The sequence below is a fragment of the Myxocyprinus asiaticus genome, chromosome 38, assembly GCF_019703515.2.
Source record: "Myxocyprinus asiaticus isolate MX2 ecotype Aquarium Trade chromosome 38, UBuf_Myxa_2, whole genome shotgun sequence".
NCBI lineage: Eukaryota > Metazoa > Chordata > Actinopteri > Cypriniformes > Catostomidae > Myxocyprinus > Myxocyprinus asiaticus.
In genome coordinates this window covers 11,657,666-11,675,821 of record NC_059381.1, presented here as the reverse complement: position 1 = coordinate 11,675,821, position 18,156 = coordinate 11,657,666, and the positions used below count along the sequence as shown (strand labels likewise).

General features: G+C 36.9%; 1 protein-coding gene across 3 annotated transcripts in view; it reads left to right on the top strand.

Annotated features, from left to right (window-relative positions):
• The window catches only part of sfswap (splicing factor SWAP), a 130,664-nt gene that overhangs the window by 28,295 nt on the left and 84,213 nt on the right, over positions 1-18,156 (top strand). For all 3 annotated transcript variants that reach the window (XM_051677249.1, XM_051677251.1, XM_051677250.1), the window contains exon 7: positions 2,155-2,305. In XM_051677249.1, the coding sequence (XP_051533209.1) occupies positions 2,155-2,305 (151 nt within the window). The remainder of the gene's footprint in view (positions 1-2,154; positions 2,306-18,156) is intronic.

The following is an 18,156-nucleotide window of genomic DNA, read 5'->3' as shown; positions in this document are numbered from 1 at the left end:
AAATCACGCTTACAGAAAGGCACTTACAATAGGAGTGAATGGGGCCTTTCCATAAACATTAAAATACACCCAGTTTCAGCCACAATTATACAAGTTATTATGATTTTAGTAGTAAGGCATTTATCGGCATGATAGCGTTTACCAAATTACAGGGTTTACTGGCTTTTCGTCATCATAACAAAAAGTTTAACATTGAATACAACTTTACACAAGTTAGTTTGTGGTTATAAACATTATGCCTCAAATGCTATTGATTGAGTTTAACTTGTCTTGAACCAAGAACATTTCTTTAATCAAACAACAATAGTGACAAGAAAAAGCACTCGCTGTTCTTAATTAATTTTTTTATTTCTGACATTGTACTTACTTGAAACAGTCATGGAAATCCTGGAAAAGCCATGTAATTTAGAAAAATTGTTAATGCTGAATGTTTTAGAAAAGTCATGTAATTTTCTAACAAACTAGTTTCAGGAATTCACATGTGCTAAGATTTCTTCAAGTTTCACGCAATCGCTGAGCAATGTGAATTGGCGCTAATCAGAGCCCGCATGGAGCAGTACGCAAAATGCATTGTTGCGTAAACTCGGTACTTGGTGCATTTTGCACTTCATTAACTCTAGAGAAGTTTGCTCATGATTGCTCAAGTTCATATGGTTGGTGTATAAGTAAAGGAATCAGTAAATCTCATATAATATTATTGTTTGAATGTATTAATGCTTTGAATATTTGTTTTTTAATAAATCACCATGTTAATTAAGCTTATGGTGATGTGACATCAATGCACGTGTCTGATTCGCACGTATCTTTTTTGCTGTTTGTTCAGTGCTTTTCACAGAATGCGTCATGAAGAATTTCTCTCAGTGGTCTGAAAACAGTTTGCAAGAATTTTGTCTTAAATGTGAGCGATGCAAGTGATCTTAGATCATCTCGGGAGGTGCTTTGAGTTTAATGTGCTTTGAATCCAGTGTTTAACATTTTGCTCTACATGCATAGCATACATACAGTATATATTTTTTCCACGATTTATTTGAATAGGAATAGTGGCTTGTTAAAAATTGAAGTGGCTGGAAAAACTGGGCATTTACCAGCCACTGTGTGTTTGTACGAAAAGTTAGTTTTGTATCCTGCTGAACGAACATGCAACATTTATTAATTCAAATTCTATGTATTAATTAAAAGCTTGTAGGGCATTAAAAAGATAGTGTTCTAAATAGTGAGCACAACATAGAGGGTTTCCAGAACTGACAACAAAAGATGAGGGGATAAGACAAGACAAGGCGAAAACAATGTTTTCACAAGCAAAAATAAAATCAGAAACAAACAAAAAGATCGTTCTAAATTAGCATATGCTGTGTGTGATTGATTTAGCATTATTGTATAAGGTGTGTGTTTTGACTGTTATTCAAACAGTGCTGAATTTTATTTTTCGCAAATGGGTAAAAACATTTGAAAATGGTGCAAAATAAGTTGCGTTTTGGAAGTTCATGAAAGGTCATGAGAAGTCATGGAAATTTGCTTGTCAAAATGTGTACAAACCCTGTTGAAAAAAGGAAGTAATGTGAACTGAATTGAGAAATACTTCAAGGCTGCATAGCATTTGTTTTAATTTTTTTTATTTGTTAATATTTAAATTTATATTTTAATAATTTTAAATAATAATAAAGCATGCAGTGGCAGCCTCAGGCAGAAAGTTCTGTGAAGGGCTGAGTGTAAATTTTAAATTTGTACTCAGAAATGCCAGTCAGAGAAAGACTTGGTTACAATGGTACAATGTTAGACTGGCTACTTCAAAGCCCCCATGCACAAGTAAAAGAACAAAAAGCAGCCCGAGTCAAAATAAGAGGGATTGGCAAATTGTGCAAGAAGCTTGAAAGTATCCATCACAGTGGCAACCTAAACAAACTACAGAACAGCATGTTAAAGTGAATTGCTTCCAAGGGGCCTCACAAAATACTGGCTCGATTTAACACCTGATTTACTGACAACCTGATCATATGGTGTTTTTACAAGCAAATAAATCTTTATGCTTTGTTTAAACAGCTGTAAACATATTTTCTGGGACTTTTGTACAGTGCTTACACTGTATATACAGTATAACATGTGTACTCTGAAAAGTGTTACATAGCCCATTGACCTTGTGTGATTGTGTCATAGCCTCTTCAGGTCATTGACCCGGATCATCCATTGGCAGCGCTGGTTCGGAAAGCCCAACAGGAGAATAATGGTGCTGCGGCAGTGGCAACCAGAATGGAGGAAGAGCATCAACCTTCAGTAGTAGCCACACAGGCAGAATATACCACTGATCGTGAGTATGGCTTCAAATCAACAATCGATCTATATGGTTGAACAAAAGTCAAGCTTTTCAACATCTTATCAACGACCATAGAGCTGGAGTGTGTAATTTCTGCACCACAAGCATCACCACACATAATTGCTAAAATAATTAAAATAAAGTAATTTTTCCAACAATTGTTTACAGACAGATTGTTTCACTTTTAATTGACTATATCACAATTCCAGTGGGTCAGAAGTTTACATACACTAAGTTAACTGTGCCTTTAAGCAGCATCAGAAAATGATGTCAAGTATTTAGGCAATTAGCCAATTAGCTGCTAATTGGCTGATTGGAGTCAATTGGAGGTGTACCTGTGGATGTATTTTAAGGCCTGCCTTCAAACTCAGTGCCTCTTTGCTTGACATCATGGGAAAATCAAAAGAAATCAGCCAAGACCTCTAAAATTGTGGACCTCCACAAGTCTGGTTCATCCTTTGGAGCAATTTCCAAACGCCTGAAGGTACCACGTTCATCTGTCCAAACAATAGTACCCAAGTATAACACCATGGGACCACGCAGCCATCATACCACTCAGGAAGGAGATGCATTCCGTCACCTAGAGATGAATGTAGTTTGGTGCGAAAAGTGCAAATCAGTCTCAGAACAACAGCAAACGACCTTGTGAAGATGCTGGAGGAAACAGGTAGACAAGTATTTATATCCACAGTAAAACGAGTCCTATATCGACATAAACTGAAAGGCTGCTCAGTAAGGAAGAAGCCACTGCTCCAAAACCACCATAAAAAAGCCAGACTACAGTTTGCAAGTGCACATAGGGACAAAGATCTTACTTATTGTTAAATTGTCCTCTGGTCTGATGAAATAAAATTGTAACTGTTTGGCCATATTGACCATTGTAATGTTTGGAGGGAAAAGGGTGCGGCTTGCAAGCCGAAGAACACTATCCCAACTGTTAAACATGGTGGTGGCAGCATCATGTTGTGGGGGTGCTTTGCTGCAGGAGGGACTGGTGCACTTCACAAAATAGATGGCATCATGAGGAAGGAAAATTATGTGGATATATTGAAGCAACATCAGCCAGGAACTTAAAGCCCATCGCAAATGGGTCTTCCAAATGGACAGTGACCCCAAGCATACCTCCAAAGTTGTGGCAAAATGGCTTAAGGATAACAAAGTCACGGTATTGGAGTGGCCATCACAAAGCCTTGACCTCAGTCCATGTACATTTACATTTATGCATTTGGCAGGCGCTTTTATCCAAAGCAACTTACAGTGCACTTATTACAGGGACAATCCCCCTGGAGCAACCTGGAGTTAAGTGCCTTGCTCAAGGACACAATAGTGATGGCTGTGGGGATTGAACCAGCAACCTTCTGATTACCAGTTATGTGCTTCAGCCCACTACAACACCACCACTTGGTTAGAAAAATTTGTGGGCAGAACTGAAAAAAACGTGTGCGAGCAAGGAGGCCTACAAACCTGACTCAGTTACACCAGTTTTATCTGGAGGAATGGGCCAAAATTCCAGCAACATATTGTGAGAAGCTTGTGGAAGGCTACCCAAAACGTTTGACCCAAGTAAAACAATTTAAAGGCAATGCTACCAAATACTAACAAAGTGTATGTAAACTTCTGACCCACTGGGAATGTGATGAAAGAAATAAAAGTTTAAATAAATAATTCTTGCTACTATTATTCTGACATTTCACATTCTTAAAATAAAGTAGTGACCTAATACAGGGAAAGTTTTCTACAATTAAATGTCAGGAATTGTGAAAAACTGAGTTTAAATGTATTTGGCTAAGGCGTATGTAAACTTCTGACTTCAACTGGATGTTCTGAGCATGTGTGCCAACTTGCTGTGACACAGCTCTGACAAGTAATATTTTTGGATGAGAGAAGTTGTTCTTTGGCAGGGAACAAAGTCAGTTGTCTCCTTGAGATTAGCCTTTAATGGAATGGGGCATCTACTGCAATGCCAGTTCTTGAAAGACTGTGGTAAAGAATTAACATCTTGCATTATTTCAGTGGGATTGATTTTTAGGGTGTCCTTGAGTGAACGTGGCAGTGCTGCTGACCCTGTTTAATATGAGCAAAGTTCATTAAATTAAGTACTAAAGTGGGCAGGCTGCCCATTGTGCCCGCTTATCTTGAGTCATTTATAATTTGATAACTTTGCAGCTTTAAAGGTGAAGTGTGTAGTTTTCTTTCAATGTTGAAATACTTTATCCTCAAGGACACAATGGTGATGGCTGTGGGGATTGAACCAGCAACCTTAGGATTACCAGTTAATTTACAAATTACCACTTAATTTACAAAGATAAATCTTAAAAAAAGTGTAAACACAGTGGCTCTGTTGCACTGTCAAAACATTGCCTAGTTTGTTGGCATGTCTTAACTAGTCTGAGTCTGCACTCAACTAATGGTGATAGTGTGTGCTAGGACTATCTGTTTGCCCAACCGATAGCAGACAGGGGGAGTGTTCGGGAATCCTGTCTGGTTACAAATTATTTTTGCAATTTCATTTGGTGATGGTAGTGGTGCAGAAATTACACGCGTCACCTTTTAAAAGGCAATTTTTTTCCCCCCACCATAAACTCTTAAGTTACACACTGAGATCTTTGTCGTTTCACCTATTCTCTCTGAAAAGCCAACACTTTGGAATTACCCTTTTGCCAAATTCCTTTGGCAAGCACTGGAACATTTGTTGTACCAAAGAGAATAAGAGATGGTTTTTGTCCATTACAGCCCCAAGGGGCTAAAACTTTTGTTTACATTTAGTCTTTGCTTCTGCTTTAAACTGCAAGGATTTTAAGGTACTGTGAGGATTGAACAATTCTTCTTTTATTGAAAATGGAGAATTTAGTGCACAACTGGTGAGACACTCAAGCTGGGAGCTCTGATTTGTTTCAATTAGCCTGACTGAAGGAGCTCTACTGGTTCTTTGAGGAAAGTGCCACAGGATTGCAGTGCCCAAATGTTGTTCAGCAGCAGTTTTTCAAAAGATAAGCTACTTTGACTGCAATCCGTGTATCTTCCATTCATTCCATATCTGTGATAAAATACAAAAAAACGGAAAACGAAGAAACCAACTTGTCTTTTTATTTATTAATTATTCACTAAAACAGTTTTTTTTTCTTCCCTTTTTAAAAATGCATTATGCATTTGTAAAATTAAATTTGAGAAAAATGACCTTAATATTATTTTGTAAATTAGATTTTCCAATTATCTTTAACTCGTCTGTAGGCTGTTATTTCCCAAAATGTCCACGGAAGTTTGTGTTAAAGCTAATGAGGATTGACACTTTTAATCTATGTTCTGCTGTTCCTGATGCTGGATCTTAGTTTTATATGGGGTCGTGGGGAAAGGTAATAATTACCAGATTTTCTCCCTGATTTTAATCCCATGCAAATTGGTCATGCCAGTAATTTTTTCAGACTTTCTAAGGACTGCACGTTCCCACACTGATAAATATTATCGCGTAGGCTACAGTATTTTATCTTTTATAAATGTATTTTATATATCCCGTGCAAATTGACATGCTGGTAAAAAGCCAGTGAATCTGCACTGGCCAACCTGTTAACCCTTTAACTTTTGTTGTTTCAAGTTATTCAAGTGTCTGAAATGAATTTTGGCCAAGAGAAGACACCAGATTGTAAACGCAGATAAATCTGGCTGTTGCATTTGGACAGATGCATGTTTTTCCTCAAGCATTTTATGCTGTCGATTGTTTATTTAGCCATGAAAAAGCTTATTTTTTTTAGATTAAGAAAATTAGAAATGTAGCTAGACAAGCATGTAATATTGTGGTTAGGGCTGCACGATAATGGTTAAAATGTTAATCATGATTATTAATTAAGATTATTCTACCCTTTGAAGTTTTATTTATTTATTTTTATTGCATGGCTACACAATTTGGATATATATATATATACTGTTGCCACAGCTTTGATATTATTTTCTTAAATAAAAAATAAAATTACATTAAACAGCAGCTCTCATGTTGAACAAGGTGTTAAAACTACAAACAAGTAAATGATTCCTTTTGACCAAAATAAGTCATATTTTGCCCATGCTTTACTTCCAATTTAAGGGTTTTCACACTTAAGTTCTCTTTAAAAAATGATTTACTTTTATTATTATTATTATTATTATTATTATTATTTATTATTATTATTATTATTATTCTTCGTGTTGGGTTCGAGCCCATCTTAGTCGAGTCCAAGTCTTTAAACAGTCGAGTCAAAGTCGAGTCCAAGTCCAAAATGGGCCGAGTCTTTAAAAATTATGGGTGAAATACATGTAATTAATTAAATACATTTAATATTTTATAGTAATTTTAAAACATTTAATAATGCTCAAAGTTAAACAGAAAATAAAAACAGAAAAGATCAGATACCATTAGAAATGTATTTGTATTCTACTACACACTTTTCAGTCCTCCTACTGTGTCCAGGTGTAGCCTACTTCCCTAAAGTTAAGATCAAATTTTTTTATGACATACTCTCCTTGAGCTTATGTGTTGTTCTTTTCACCTTATATTTAGTATGGATAATAGGTGAATAGAGACTTCTCCCCTCACTTGTGTTCTTCATTGTATTTTCTGACTTTTTTGCCACTGAGGTAACACACAGAGGTTGCACTACAAATATGTAACGGACTGAGTTATACAATTTCCATGGTCTATTTCATCTGTCATATTAGTTCAAATATCCCTGATCCCTAGTATATTTGATTTTGTCTTGATATAGTCAACATTTTCAGTTAGAAATGGCTTTGCGTTGTAGCGTGAGTCTGATAAAACATTTGTTCTATTTAATAATTTGCAGAGTTGGGGAACGTGCTTTCAGAAGTGAACTTATGTTATTGATGTTTCTGGATGAGAGTGGCAGAACACGTGTGGCGATCCCTTCTACGCACACACATTCAGCATGCATGCACGCAGGCGAGAGAGAGAGAAAATGTACTTTGAAAGAGTGTGTGCTGCTGCTCTCAGCCAGAATAATTGTACGTAAGGACATATATGTGTGAAAACTGATGCGCAGTATCAAATACACAGAATGTATGATTAGTACTAACTGTAGAGAGCACATCATTATGAAGACAAAACCAAATTTAGAGGACATTTAGAGGCAAATTTGAAATCCCGGCCGGATGCTTTTTTCAGGTCTGAAAAAGAGGATGTATGGTTATGTTACGTTATTTGTTTGCTTGCTTGTTTGTCACTGCATCACAAATGCCATGGACTCGGCTGGACTCTGAAAAAAATCTCGAGTCAAGTCCGAGTAAAAATGCATCCGAGTCTGTGACAAGTCCAAGTCCATTAAAATTGGACTTGTGACTCAGACTCAAGTCTGAACTCGAGTACCCCAACTCTATTTATTATTATTGCAATAAACAGTAGTAATATATTTCTGTAATAATTGGTGCCAGATGGGCTGATTTGAGTATTTCTGTAACTGCTGATCTCCTGGGATTTTTACGCACAACAGTCTCTAGAATTTACACCGAATGTTGCCAAAAACAAAAAAACATCCAGTGAGCGGCAGTTCTGTGAACGGAAATGCCTTGTTGATGAGAGAGGTCAACAGAGAATGGCCAGACTGGTTCAATCTGACAAAGTCTATGGTAACTCAAATAACCGCTCTTTACAATTGTGGTGAGAAGAATATCATTTCGGAATGCTATACTGAGATGCGGGTTGTCGCTGTTTTGCAGGCACAAGGGGGACATACACAATATTAGGCAGGTGGTTTTAATGCTTTGGCTGATCAGTGTATATTTTTGGTCTCTTTATTACCCCTGCTGGTGACTTTTGTGAGAGTTGATGAGAAGAGTTACGTAAATTAAAAATAAGAGGTTTTTTTTAGATTTTCATTTTCTTCTCAGAAAAAAATCAGTTTATGTATGTTTGTTTTTTACTTTTGCAGAATAAAAACAAATAAATAAAAAGCCTATTTTTTGGGGGGGGGGGTTCCATTTTTTTATTTCAAAATGGATATGACACATCGTTTCAAAGCAGCTTTACAGAAAATCATGCATTAACAGAAAATGAAACTGTAATATCTATGAAGTCTTAGTCATCATAAATATGATTGTAAATTGTTTATAAAAATAATAATTGTATTTAGATCCCCAGTCAGCAAGCCGAAGGCGACTGTGGCAAGGAACACAAAACTTCTTGAAATGAAATGAATGGAAGATACACAGATTGACTGCAAATGTGTATTTACTAGGATTAACAGCATGACAAAGAGAGGTTCTGTGGGTTTAACCACAGTCATCCTATAATCTGTGTCCAAATGTGAGGGTTATTTTTCCAAGGCTTTGGCCTGGATCAGAGGTTTTCTGTTTATTTGTCTTTAAGGCGCTCTTGGCATTAACAGTGAAGTTTGGTTAAACATTGTTCCCTATCCTTTTAATTACTTCCCCTTCTTGATATATGTAAGCTGGTTGCTATCAACCCGAGCCCAAGTTCCAACCATATAGGACGGTGAAAGCGAAACATGCTTTCAGAATACAAATTTCTTTGGTTAACAGGCAGCAGGAACACATGGGGCTGATGGAAGTGCACAGTCAGCAAGCTCATGGGGCATGCATGGCTGGCCGACCTCAAACTTTCTTGGATTTCCTCCTTTACGGCCAGCGGCCATAGCTTAAGCAGTCCCTAGATTTATTACGTTAAGCACGCTGTTCTGCTCATTCATCCCAGAATGCTCTGCTCATCGCCCATGAGTCACCCTGGTGCCACAGCACACCATGCCAACCTCGCCCTGCCCGACTACCACGGCAAGGCATCACTCCTCCACTGAAATGAGCAGGCTGCTTTGTCTGTTTCGCACTGTCGGAACAATTACTTTCTCAGGTTCAGTAGACCTAGCTGATCCACATCTGTTCAGCCCACATGATTAATGCAATTTATTAAATATGTTGACAGTTGAACTTTTTAGTTATTGGACCAATCGGCTGCCATGACTGCAATCCCAGCAGAATAAGTTGTCTGTTGTTTTTATCAATTTGCGTTGTAAAATGGGCCATTTGTTTCAGTGCACAGTATTCTTTTCTGGGTGGCTTTACATTACACATATTATCATTGTGTCATAGTGGAACACCTCCCATTGCGGTTAGCATTCTGTTAGTCTCAGACGCAGTCAGTTCATAGCAAGTAAACTAGAAATAAACATAACTTTTATATTTTCTTTGTTTTTTGTGTTTGTGAAATATTCAGGACTTAGTCCTTTTAGATTGCAATGTTTACACACGTCTGCGAGTTTAGTAAAAAATGTGGTTTATTTTATTTATTTTTTTATTTTTTTATTTGGTCAATTTAATATTGATTCTCAAAAGCCATGAATAGATCTTTTACTCTATGCGCAACCCTCCACTACAATGAGAGGAGGAAATCACTCGCATTTGCAACCAAATTTTGCGTAATGTGATTAAAAATGTATGTATTTGGCAACTGGCTGGTAAATGTTTAGATTTCACTCACCAGGAATTGTGTAGTATAGTGTTGGAGTATTCAGCAGTGAGATCCTTTCAGTGTGTGTTGAGAGTAAAAGTTGTTCTGTATGTGTTCAAAGACGAAATCCACGTAACCGATTTGTCATTGAATATTGTCTCTTTTAAAACTCTTTCTGTTCTTTACAGTCAGCTGTTAATCATAAGCAAAAAAGAAAAAAAAAAAACATTTAATTGTAATCAGGCATAGCACAGATGAAATAAAGCCATTGGAGTCTCAGGTTAACATGCGCTAATTTAAAGATGCTGTTTTCAAAAATGCAGAATTTCCTTAAAGAGACAGTACTGGTTTTTAGCATGTGTTCAACAAATCAATGTAAATACCTGTGAATAGAACAAATTCTGCAATTAAACAATAAAAATGTAACCAAAAATAATATATGCCATGTAATATCATATTTTATGGTTAAATACATTGATTTGTTTTTAAAAAGCTAAAATGTGACCAAAATGATAAAAACTAATAAAATAATTAGTATAATTTCTATTTTCATATATCTAGTTAGAAGGTCCACTTTTTTCATTTTTGCAACACATGATGTAAATAAAAAAAACTGTTATTTATGTTTGTTAGCATACCTGCTCCTTAAACCACAATGAGGGTGACTTTCAAACTACACTAATTAGAGGAAAGGGCAAACACATAATGGGGTTCAAAAGTCTGAATCTGATTCAAAATCTCATTTAAACCAGGAAATAAACTGGAAACTTAATTTACAAAATGTCAGATTTCCTTGCTTCCATAGAAGCACACAAGAGGATTGCTTGAACATTTTTAATTAATACTGAATAACATGACCATCAGGTTTTGTCATGCCAGCTCGAGTAAATGCAAGTGTAAGTCATTAAAGCTGAAGGAGGACATACCAAATTACGAAGAAACTCTGAAATTCATGCTAATTGTTCAATTGAACTTTTCACTCAAACTGTAATGCTGATTATATAATTTGTAATGAAAATAGAACTGTAAAATTTGAAAAATGCAAAATAGAAGCATTTTCAATCCGTGTATCATTCGTTCATTCCATATTCAATTAAGAATCCAAAATTGGAAAAATGAAAAATGACTTGTTTTTCGTACTTTCGATTTTATGCTCAAGTTAAAAATAGGGAATTGGAAAAATGGCCACTGTGACACTGTGCGTTGTGATAATTTGATTTTCCATCTAAAAAGGAACTAAAAGAGGTGAAAATGAATTTGCACATGTGGGTGGCCCAGAAACGCCATTTTCTTCTGATTGGTCAACCTGCACCATCTGTTCTTCCTCATTGCCATAATACAGAAAAACAGTTCACTGCTGTTAAATTGTTCAGATGAATTTGTCTCAGTTAATATTAAATTATTTATTATTTATACTCCAAAACGCACCATGTTTATTGCGACTGTGTTGTTTCTCTCAACATAACTATAACACATACATAACAGTAAAATGTTCACTGAATTTAGTCACTGATGAAGGGGCTCCAGGCAATCTAGGTAAACACAAAATAAAGTTTTTAAATGATAATATTATTTATTGAAGCAAAATTTTATCCAATGCCAACTGGGCCCATGTGAAAAAATATTTGCCTTCAGTTACTAAATCCCCAAAGAGCACAGCGACAACTCATCCAGGAAGTCACAAAAAAGCCAAGGACAACATCCAAGGAACTGCAGGCCTCTCTTGCATCAATAGAGGTCACTTTTCTTGACCCTACTATCAGATAGACACTGGGCAAAAATGCCATCCATGGAAGAGTGGCGTGGCGAAAACCACTACTAACCCAGAAGAACATTAAGGCTTGTCTGAATTTTGCCAAAACACACATTTGATGATCCTCAAACCTTTTGAGAGAATGTTCTGTGGACTGATGACTGATGATCCAAAGCATAGGGGTAAGTGCACCTCTGAATGGCTCAGAAGAAGCAAGATTAAAGTTTTGGAGTGGCCTAGTCAAGGTCCTGACTTGAACCCTATTGAGATGCTGTGGCAGGACCTTAAACGGGCAGTTCATGCTCGAAATCCTTCCAATGTGGCTGAACTAAAGCAGTTCTGCAAAGATGAGTGGGCCAAAATTCCACCAGAGCATTGTGAAAGACTAATCTCCAGTTATCGGAAGCATTTGGTTGCAGTTGTTGCTGCCAATGGTGGCACAAACCACTATTAAGTTTAAGGGTGCAGTTACATGGTGATATAGGTGTTGGATAAGGTCTTTTGCTTCAAAAAAAAAAAAAAAAGAAAAAAAAATGTATTTGAAAATGGTATTTTGTTTTTAGGTTGTTTTATGTTATATCTCGTTTGAAGATCTAAAACAATTTAGTATGAAAAAATACACAAAAATAGAAGAAATCAGGAATAGGGCTGAAACGATTAGTCGACGTTATCGACAACGTCGACAATAAAAAATTGTCAGCAAAAATTTTCATTGTCGAATAGTCTTTTAATCTTAACGTAACATAAGATCATATGAAATTTTAATGATTGCACACAAGAGCAGCACTGCAGCTCACGCCTGACTGAGGAGAGGAAGAAAACACATCTCACAGTCCAGACGCACTCTAAACTTTCCAAACAGCTTCATGTGATGTAGATCGCAAAGTATAAGGGAATTATAATGCAAAAATACAAAATAAGTAAATACAGGAGCACTCTTGTTGTGTAATAAGCAGAGCCGGAGCTGACGCTCAGCTTAAGCAAAACTTGCGTGTCGAGCATCTTTAAAGGAAACACCCCGGCGTTACACCTTTAATGCAGTTCTATTTAATGCGTTATAGCTTTATTAAAGTAAAAATAATAAGGAAACTGGCATTACTCTGTGCAGTCAGCGCCTTTTCTATGAGTTGCGCGAAGTGTCCCGATCTAAGGGGGAGAGATTGAAACTGCACCCGGCTGAGGTGCACTCTGTTGCGGGGACGCTCATCCCTCGAGTGCGCGCGCTAAATGCAGCTAGATTATAACGCGATGGCAACTTATTAAATCATAATATATGTCACTGTGCATTTCTTATCGTGAAGAAAATTGGCAAAACGCAGCTTTATTAATAAGAGAGAGTTTGTTTTTTTGTGAGTTAAAGATGGATTGAAGTGAACTGAAAGTTGAGAGAGGGTAGTCTTCGCCCCATTATACACTGCAAAAAAATATTTTTTTTATTTATTTTTGTTTTGGCTTGTTTTCCAATATAAATATCTAAAACTCCTTTAAAACAATGTACATTTACTTTAGCAGCTATACTGCAGAAGAATTTTTTATTTGTTTTATCTGAGAATGTTGAATATAATATTAAAAATACAAATATTTTAAAATATCTAAAAATCCTTTATAAAAAAAAAAAAAAGCATTCACCTGAGAAGCAGCATATAAGATGTTTAGACTTGCTTTTAGAGAATAGATCTTGAATATAAGTGTATTTTATCTTTACTGCACTCGCAGAAGTATAACCAAGTGAAAAAAAAAAACGTATATACAAAATACACTTATATTTAAGATACATTCACTTAAAGCAAGTTTAAATATCTTATATGTTACTTCTCAAGTAAATGTATCTTGTTTTAAGGATTTTTAGACAATTTTAAATGGAAAAAAGACAAATACACTTGATATCAATAAGATTTTTTTGTAGTGAAATTTTTACTGAATTAAACATAAAAGTATTTTTTCCCTTTAATTCAGTGAATGTCATTTAGAGGTATTTTTAAAAGATGACTTTGTCCTCTTTATTGTTAGCAAGCACGTTTAATACAACCTTTTAAGTGGGGTCACAAGCTGAATAGTCGGTTTAGAGCCAATGATTAATCGTTGCAATAATCGCCCGAATAATCGTTCTGATAATTGTTAGATTAGTCGATTATCTTTTTTTAAATTTATTTTTTTAACATTTTTATTGATTCATATGCACATGACAGTGAAAAACTCAACACATATATAAAGAATCAACATTTTACATTTAAAACCCCCTAACACAATCCCACCCTGACCCCTAACGAACACCCCTGTGGTCCCACATAACACACACACACAATCCAAAATATATATATATATATATAAATATAATAAAATAATAATAAGCATACATGATTAAACTAAACTACACTCTCCATATCCCCTCCCTGAGAATCCCCCATAAAAACTAAATATTTGCCCCATTTTTTAACAAATAAGTCCCTAAACCCCAACCTTCTACTTACCGCTTCCTCAAATGCAGCTACCCTCCCCATTTCCACACACCACTCCTAAAAAGAGGTTGATCCACTTGTCTTCCAACCCCTTAAAATTACTTGCCTGCCGATCATGAGACTGGTCAAAACCCAATTTTTAATGTGATTATCCCCTAAATTCATGACCGCCCCATCACCCAAAATCCAGAGTCTGGGATAAAGCAAAACCTGAATGTTCAAAACATCACACAAATAACTCCGAACCCTCAACCAAAATTCCTGGATCTTAACACACCCCCAAAAGACATGGGTAGTGTCTCCAACTTCTGATTGGCATTGCCAGCAGGTGGGTGTGTCTTTATATAATCTAGAGGGGGTCCAATAAAATCTATGTAAAATCTTAAATTGCATAAGGAGAACCCTTGCATCTCTAGATACAGATTTGACATTTTTAAGAATCTTAGTCCACACTCCATCCTCCAATACCAAATTCAAATCTTTTTCCCATACTCTCTTGAGAGAAGTCAAGGCTTCATCCCCCAGACTCTGAATTAGCAGGGAGTAATACACTGATGCTTCATGACCTTTTCCAATAGCAGCAATCACCTCTCCCAAAGCACTTGCCGATTTAGGGGGTGTGTGCTACTCCCAAAAACAGTACAGAGCATGTGGCACAGCTGTAAATACTTATAAAACTGAGATCTGGGAATCCCAAAATGATGAACCAAGTTCCCAAAAGATCTCAACACTCTACTCTCATACAGGTCGCCGAGTGTAGTAACCCCCCTCACAATCCACTCTGACCAGCAGAAAGGGGACTTGTTTATACATAATTTGGGGTTCAGCCATATGCTTGAGGCAACATTTAAATAAATGTCCGAATTAAATACTCTGGCCACTCTTGTCCAAATCACGTGCAAATGTGAAATAACAGGATGTGATTTAACTTCTCTGGTTACTTTGATAGAAAGGCTTTGCAGTGGCAAAATAGGGGCAAGCACTTCCTGTTCAATAGAAAACCAGGGAGGGGCTCTTTCAGGTGGAAGCGACCAGTGAGCCAAATGCCTAAGGCCAAATGCATAATAATAAAATACAATCTTGGGTAGTCCTAGCCTACCTTTGTCTATCGGCCTATGTAACTTATTAAAATGCAATCTGGGATGTTTACCATTTCAAATGAAGGACTTTGCTATGCTATCAAATTGCTTGAAATAAGAGAGGGGTACATCTACAGGGAGAGACCGTAGCAGGTAGATAAATTGTGGAATACAATTAATTTTAATAACATTAACCATCCCAATCATCGAAAATTTGCTGGAAATAAAATCCCCAAATACTTAATGCCCTGTTTGGGCCACTGGAAGGTGCCCGACTGGAAAACCATTACTGGACAGTAGGCTGTCAGAGCCAAAGTTTCGGATTTAGACCAACTGACTTTGTATCCTGAGAACTTGGAAAAGGAATTAATAATTCTGTGGAGGCAAGGCATAGATCTAGAACATTCGGAGACAAATAATAAAATATCATCTGCTTAAAGCAAAAGCTTATGCGCCACACCTCCTGCAACCACCCCTAGAAAATCATCCTCCTTTCTTATCGCGGCTGCTAATGGTTCCAGGGCAAGACGGAACAATAAAGGGGAAAGAGGGCAACCCTGCCGAGTGCCCCTATCCAGAGTAAAATAATTTGAAATTAAACCATTTGTTTGTACCGCTGCTACAGGGTGTCTATAAAGTAAATTAATCCAATAAATGTACTCCCGAACCCATACATTTCCAAAATCTTAAAAAGATAATCCCATTCTACCATATCAAACGCCTTTTCGGTGTCAAGTGAGATGGCAGCGACCGGAGACTGATCATTCGCTACTGACCACATGATATTGATGAGACGCCTGATGTTATCGGAAGAGCTATGGCCCCGAATAAATCCCACATGATTATAAGAGATGTCATAACCTTACTTAATCGGTTAGCCTGAATTTTTGACAATATTTTTACATCTAATTGGATCAGGAAGATTGGACGGTAACTTTTACACTCACTTGGATCTTTGTCCTTTTTAAGAATCAGACTGATCCGGGCTTGTGTCATGGTTGGAGGAAGCTTTCCATTCTTTAATGATTCAGTATAAGCTTCTAACAAAAGTGGAGCCAGTTCTGTAGCATAGGATCTAAAAAATTCTGCAGCAAAACCATCTGGCCCGGAGCCTTGCCAGTAGGTAGGGACTTAATTACCTCATCAAGCTCCTCCAAGGTTATCTCAGAATCAAGAGAGTTTTTTGCTCAATTGTCAGTTTAGGAAGATCTAATGGTTCCACAAAATTTCTAATATCTTCATCAGTAGACAAAGACAAGGAACTATAGAGATCAAGGTAGAATTCTTTAAAAGCATTATTAATATCAATGGCCGAGGTAAAAATTTCACTACCAGCAGATTTCACTGAGGGAATGATAGAAAGAGATTCTCTCCGCTTTATATATCTAGCCAAAAGCTTCCCTGCTTTGTCACCCGACTCAAAGTATGACTGTCTTGCCCTGAATAGTTTCAATCGGGTCAATTCTCTGAGGCCATCAGCTGACATACGGCGCTTCAGCTCTGCCTCTGCACTTTTAATATGCTCTTCCAACTCCACGAGTTCTCGTGCTTTGGATTTTTTAATGAATGAGGCATACTGTATGATCCAACCTCTAAGAACTGCCTTAAGTGCCTCACAAGCCATGCCCACAGAGGATACCAAGGACAACAGTAGGTCTCCATATAAACATTGATTTCAGTCTTTAGCATTTGTTGGAAATCAGGATTTTGCAAATGGGACACATAAAGGTGCCAACTATATGATTTCTTTTTCTCTGTATATGGCAACACCTCTAAACTCACCAGACCTTGATCTGAGACTAAGATGTTTCCAATTGAGCAATCAACAACAGATGAAATGAGGGATTTGGAAATCAAAAAAAGATCTATTCTAGAATGAATCTTATGGACTGATGAAAACAATTTATAGTCCCTACCAGATGGGTTCAAAAGTCTCCGAATATCCATAAGACCAAGATTTTTACACATCCTGTGAAGCGTCAGTGTTGCTCTGGGGGGTTTACACACTTTTGCTTCACTATGATCAAGGACTGAGTCCATCAAAAGATTAAAGTCTCCTCCCAATATTATATCATGAGGGGTGCCAGCGGTTTGCAGCATCCCTTCAAGATCTGTAAAAAAGCCCTGATCATCAGCGTTAGGTGTGTAAATATTAGCCAAAATCAACCTTTGCCCTTTAATTTCATCTACAACTATAATGACTCTTCCTAATTTATCTTTAACCTGTTTGAGACATTTGAATTGTAGATGTTTATTAATTAATATAATGATTCCCTTGCTCTTACTTGTGCCAGCACTAAAGAAAACATGTCCACCCCATATCTTCAAATTTTTCAGCTTCCAGCGGGGAGAGATATGTTTCTTGAAGAAACACTATATCATATTTCTTACGATTTAAGAAAAGTAATAACCTTCCTTCTTTTTATGGGGTGCCCCAACCCATTTGCATTCCATGTGGAGAGAGATAATACACTCATATTAACATTTGACATTTTGATATAGTAGAAAAAATAAATTGTGTGTCAAAAACTAAATTATACAGACCACATTCCCCATTATTGAAACAATCAAACCCCGAACTTCCCCCTGAACAAAACAAACAGAAAAAAGAAAAACGTGCGCATGAAAGCGCCAACCGCCGACAGTCCCTTTAAACTCAAAAGGTCCATGAATGCCCACGAGCCCCCACGACAACTCAAATTTGTGAGGCAAAATTACATAACAGAAAATACTTTGTAAAATAAACCCCAGCCAATAGGAAGAATGAACACAAAGAACATGTAGATTCATTCACAGAACTGTCTCAAAGGTGTGATCTTCCACAAAACAAATTCCAGCTGATATAAAGCTGTTCAGATTCCTTGGACAGATAAACGAATGTTCAGTGAGCCGGCTGTTATGAGTTCAACAGATGACATCATCATTCCAATGTCCCGTAAAAATACTCAACAAAACAAACTACAGCCAGCAGGAGGAATAAGCACAAAGAGCAAACAGGTTAATCCACAGCTGTTCCAAAGGAGTGTTATTCAATAGAACAAGCTTCAGCCGCTAGGCGGAACCAACGCAAAAAGAAACAAAACCGGCATCCCGGTTCCCCGGATGGT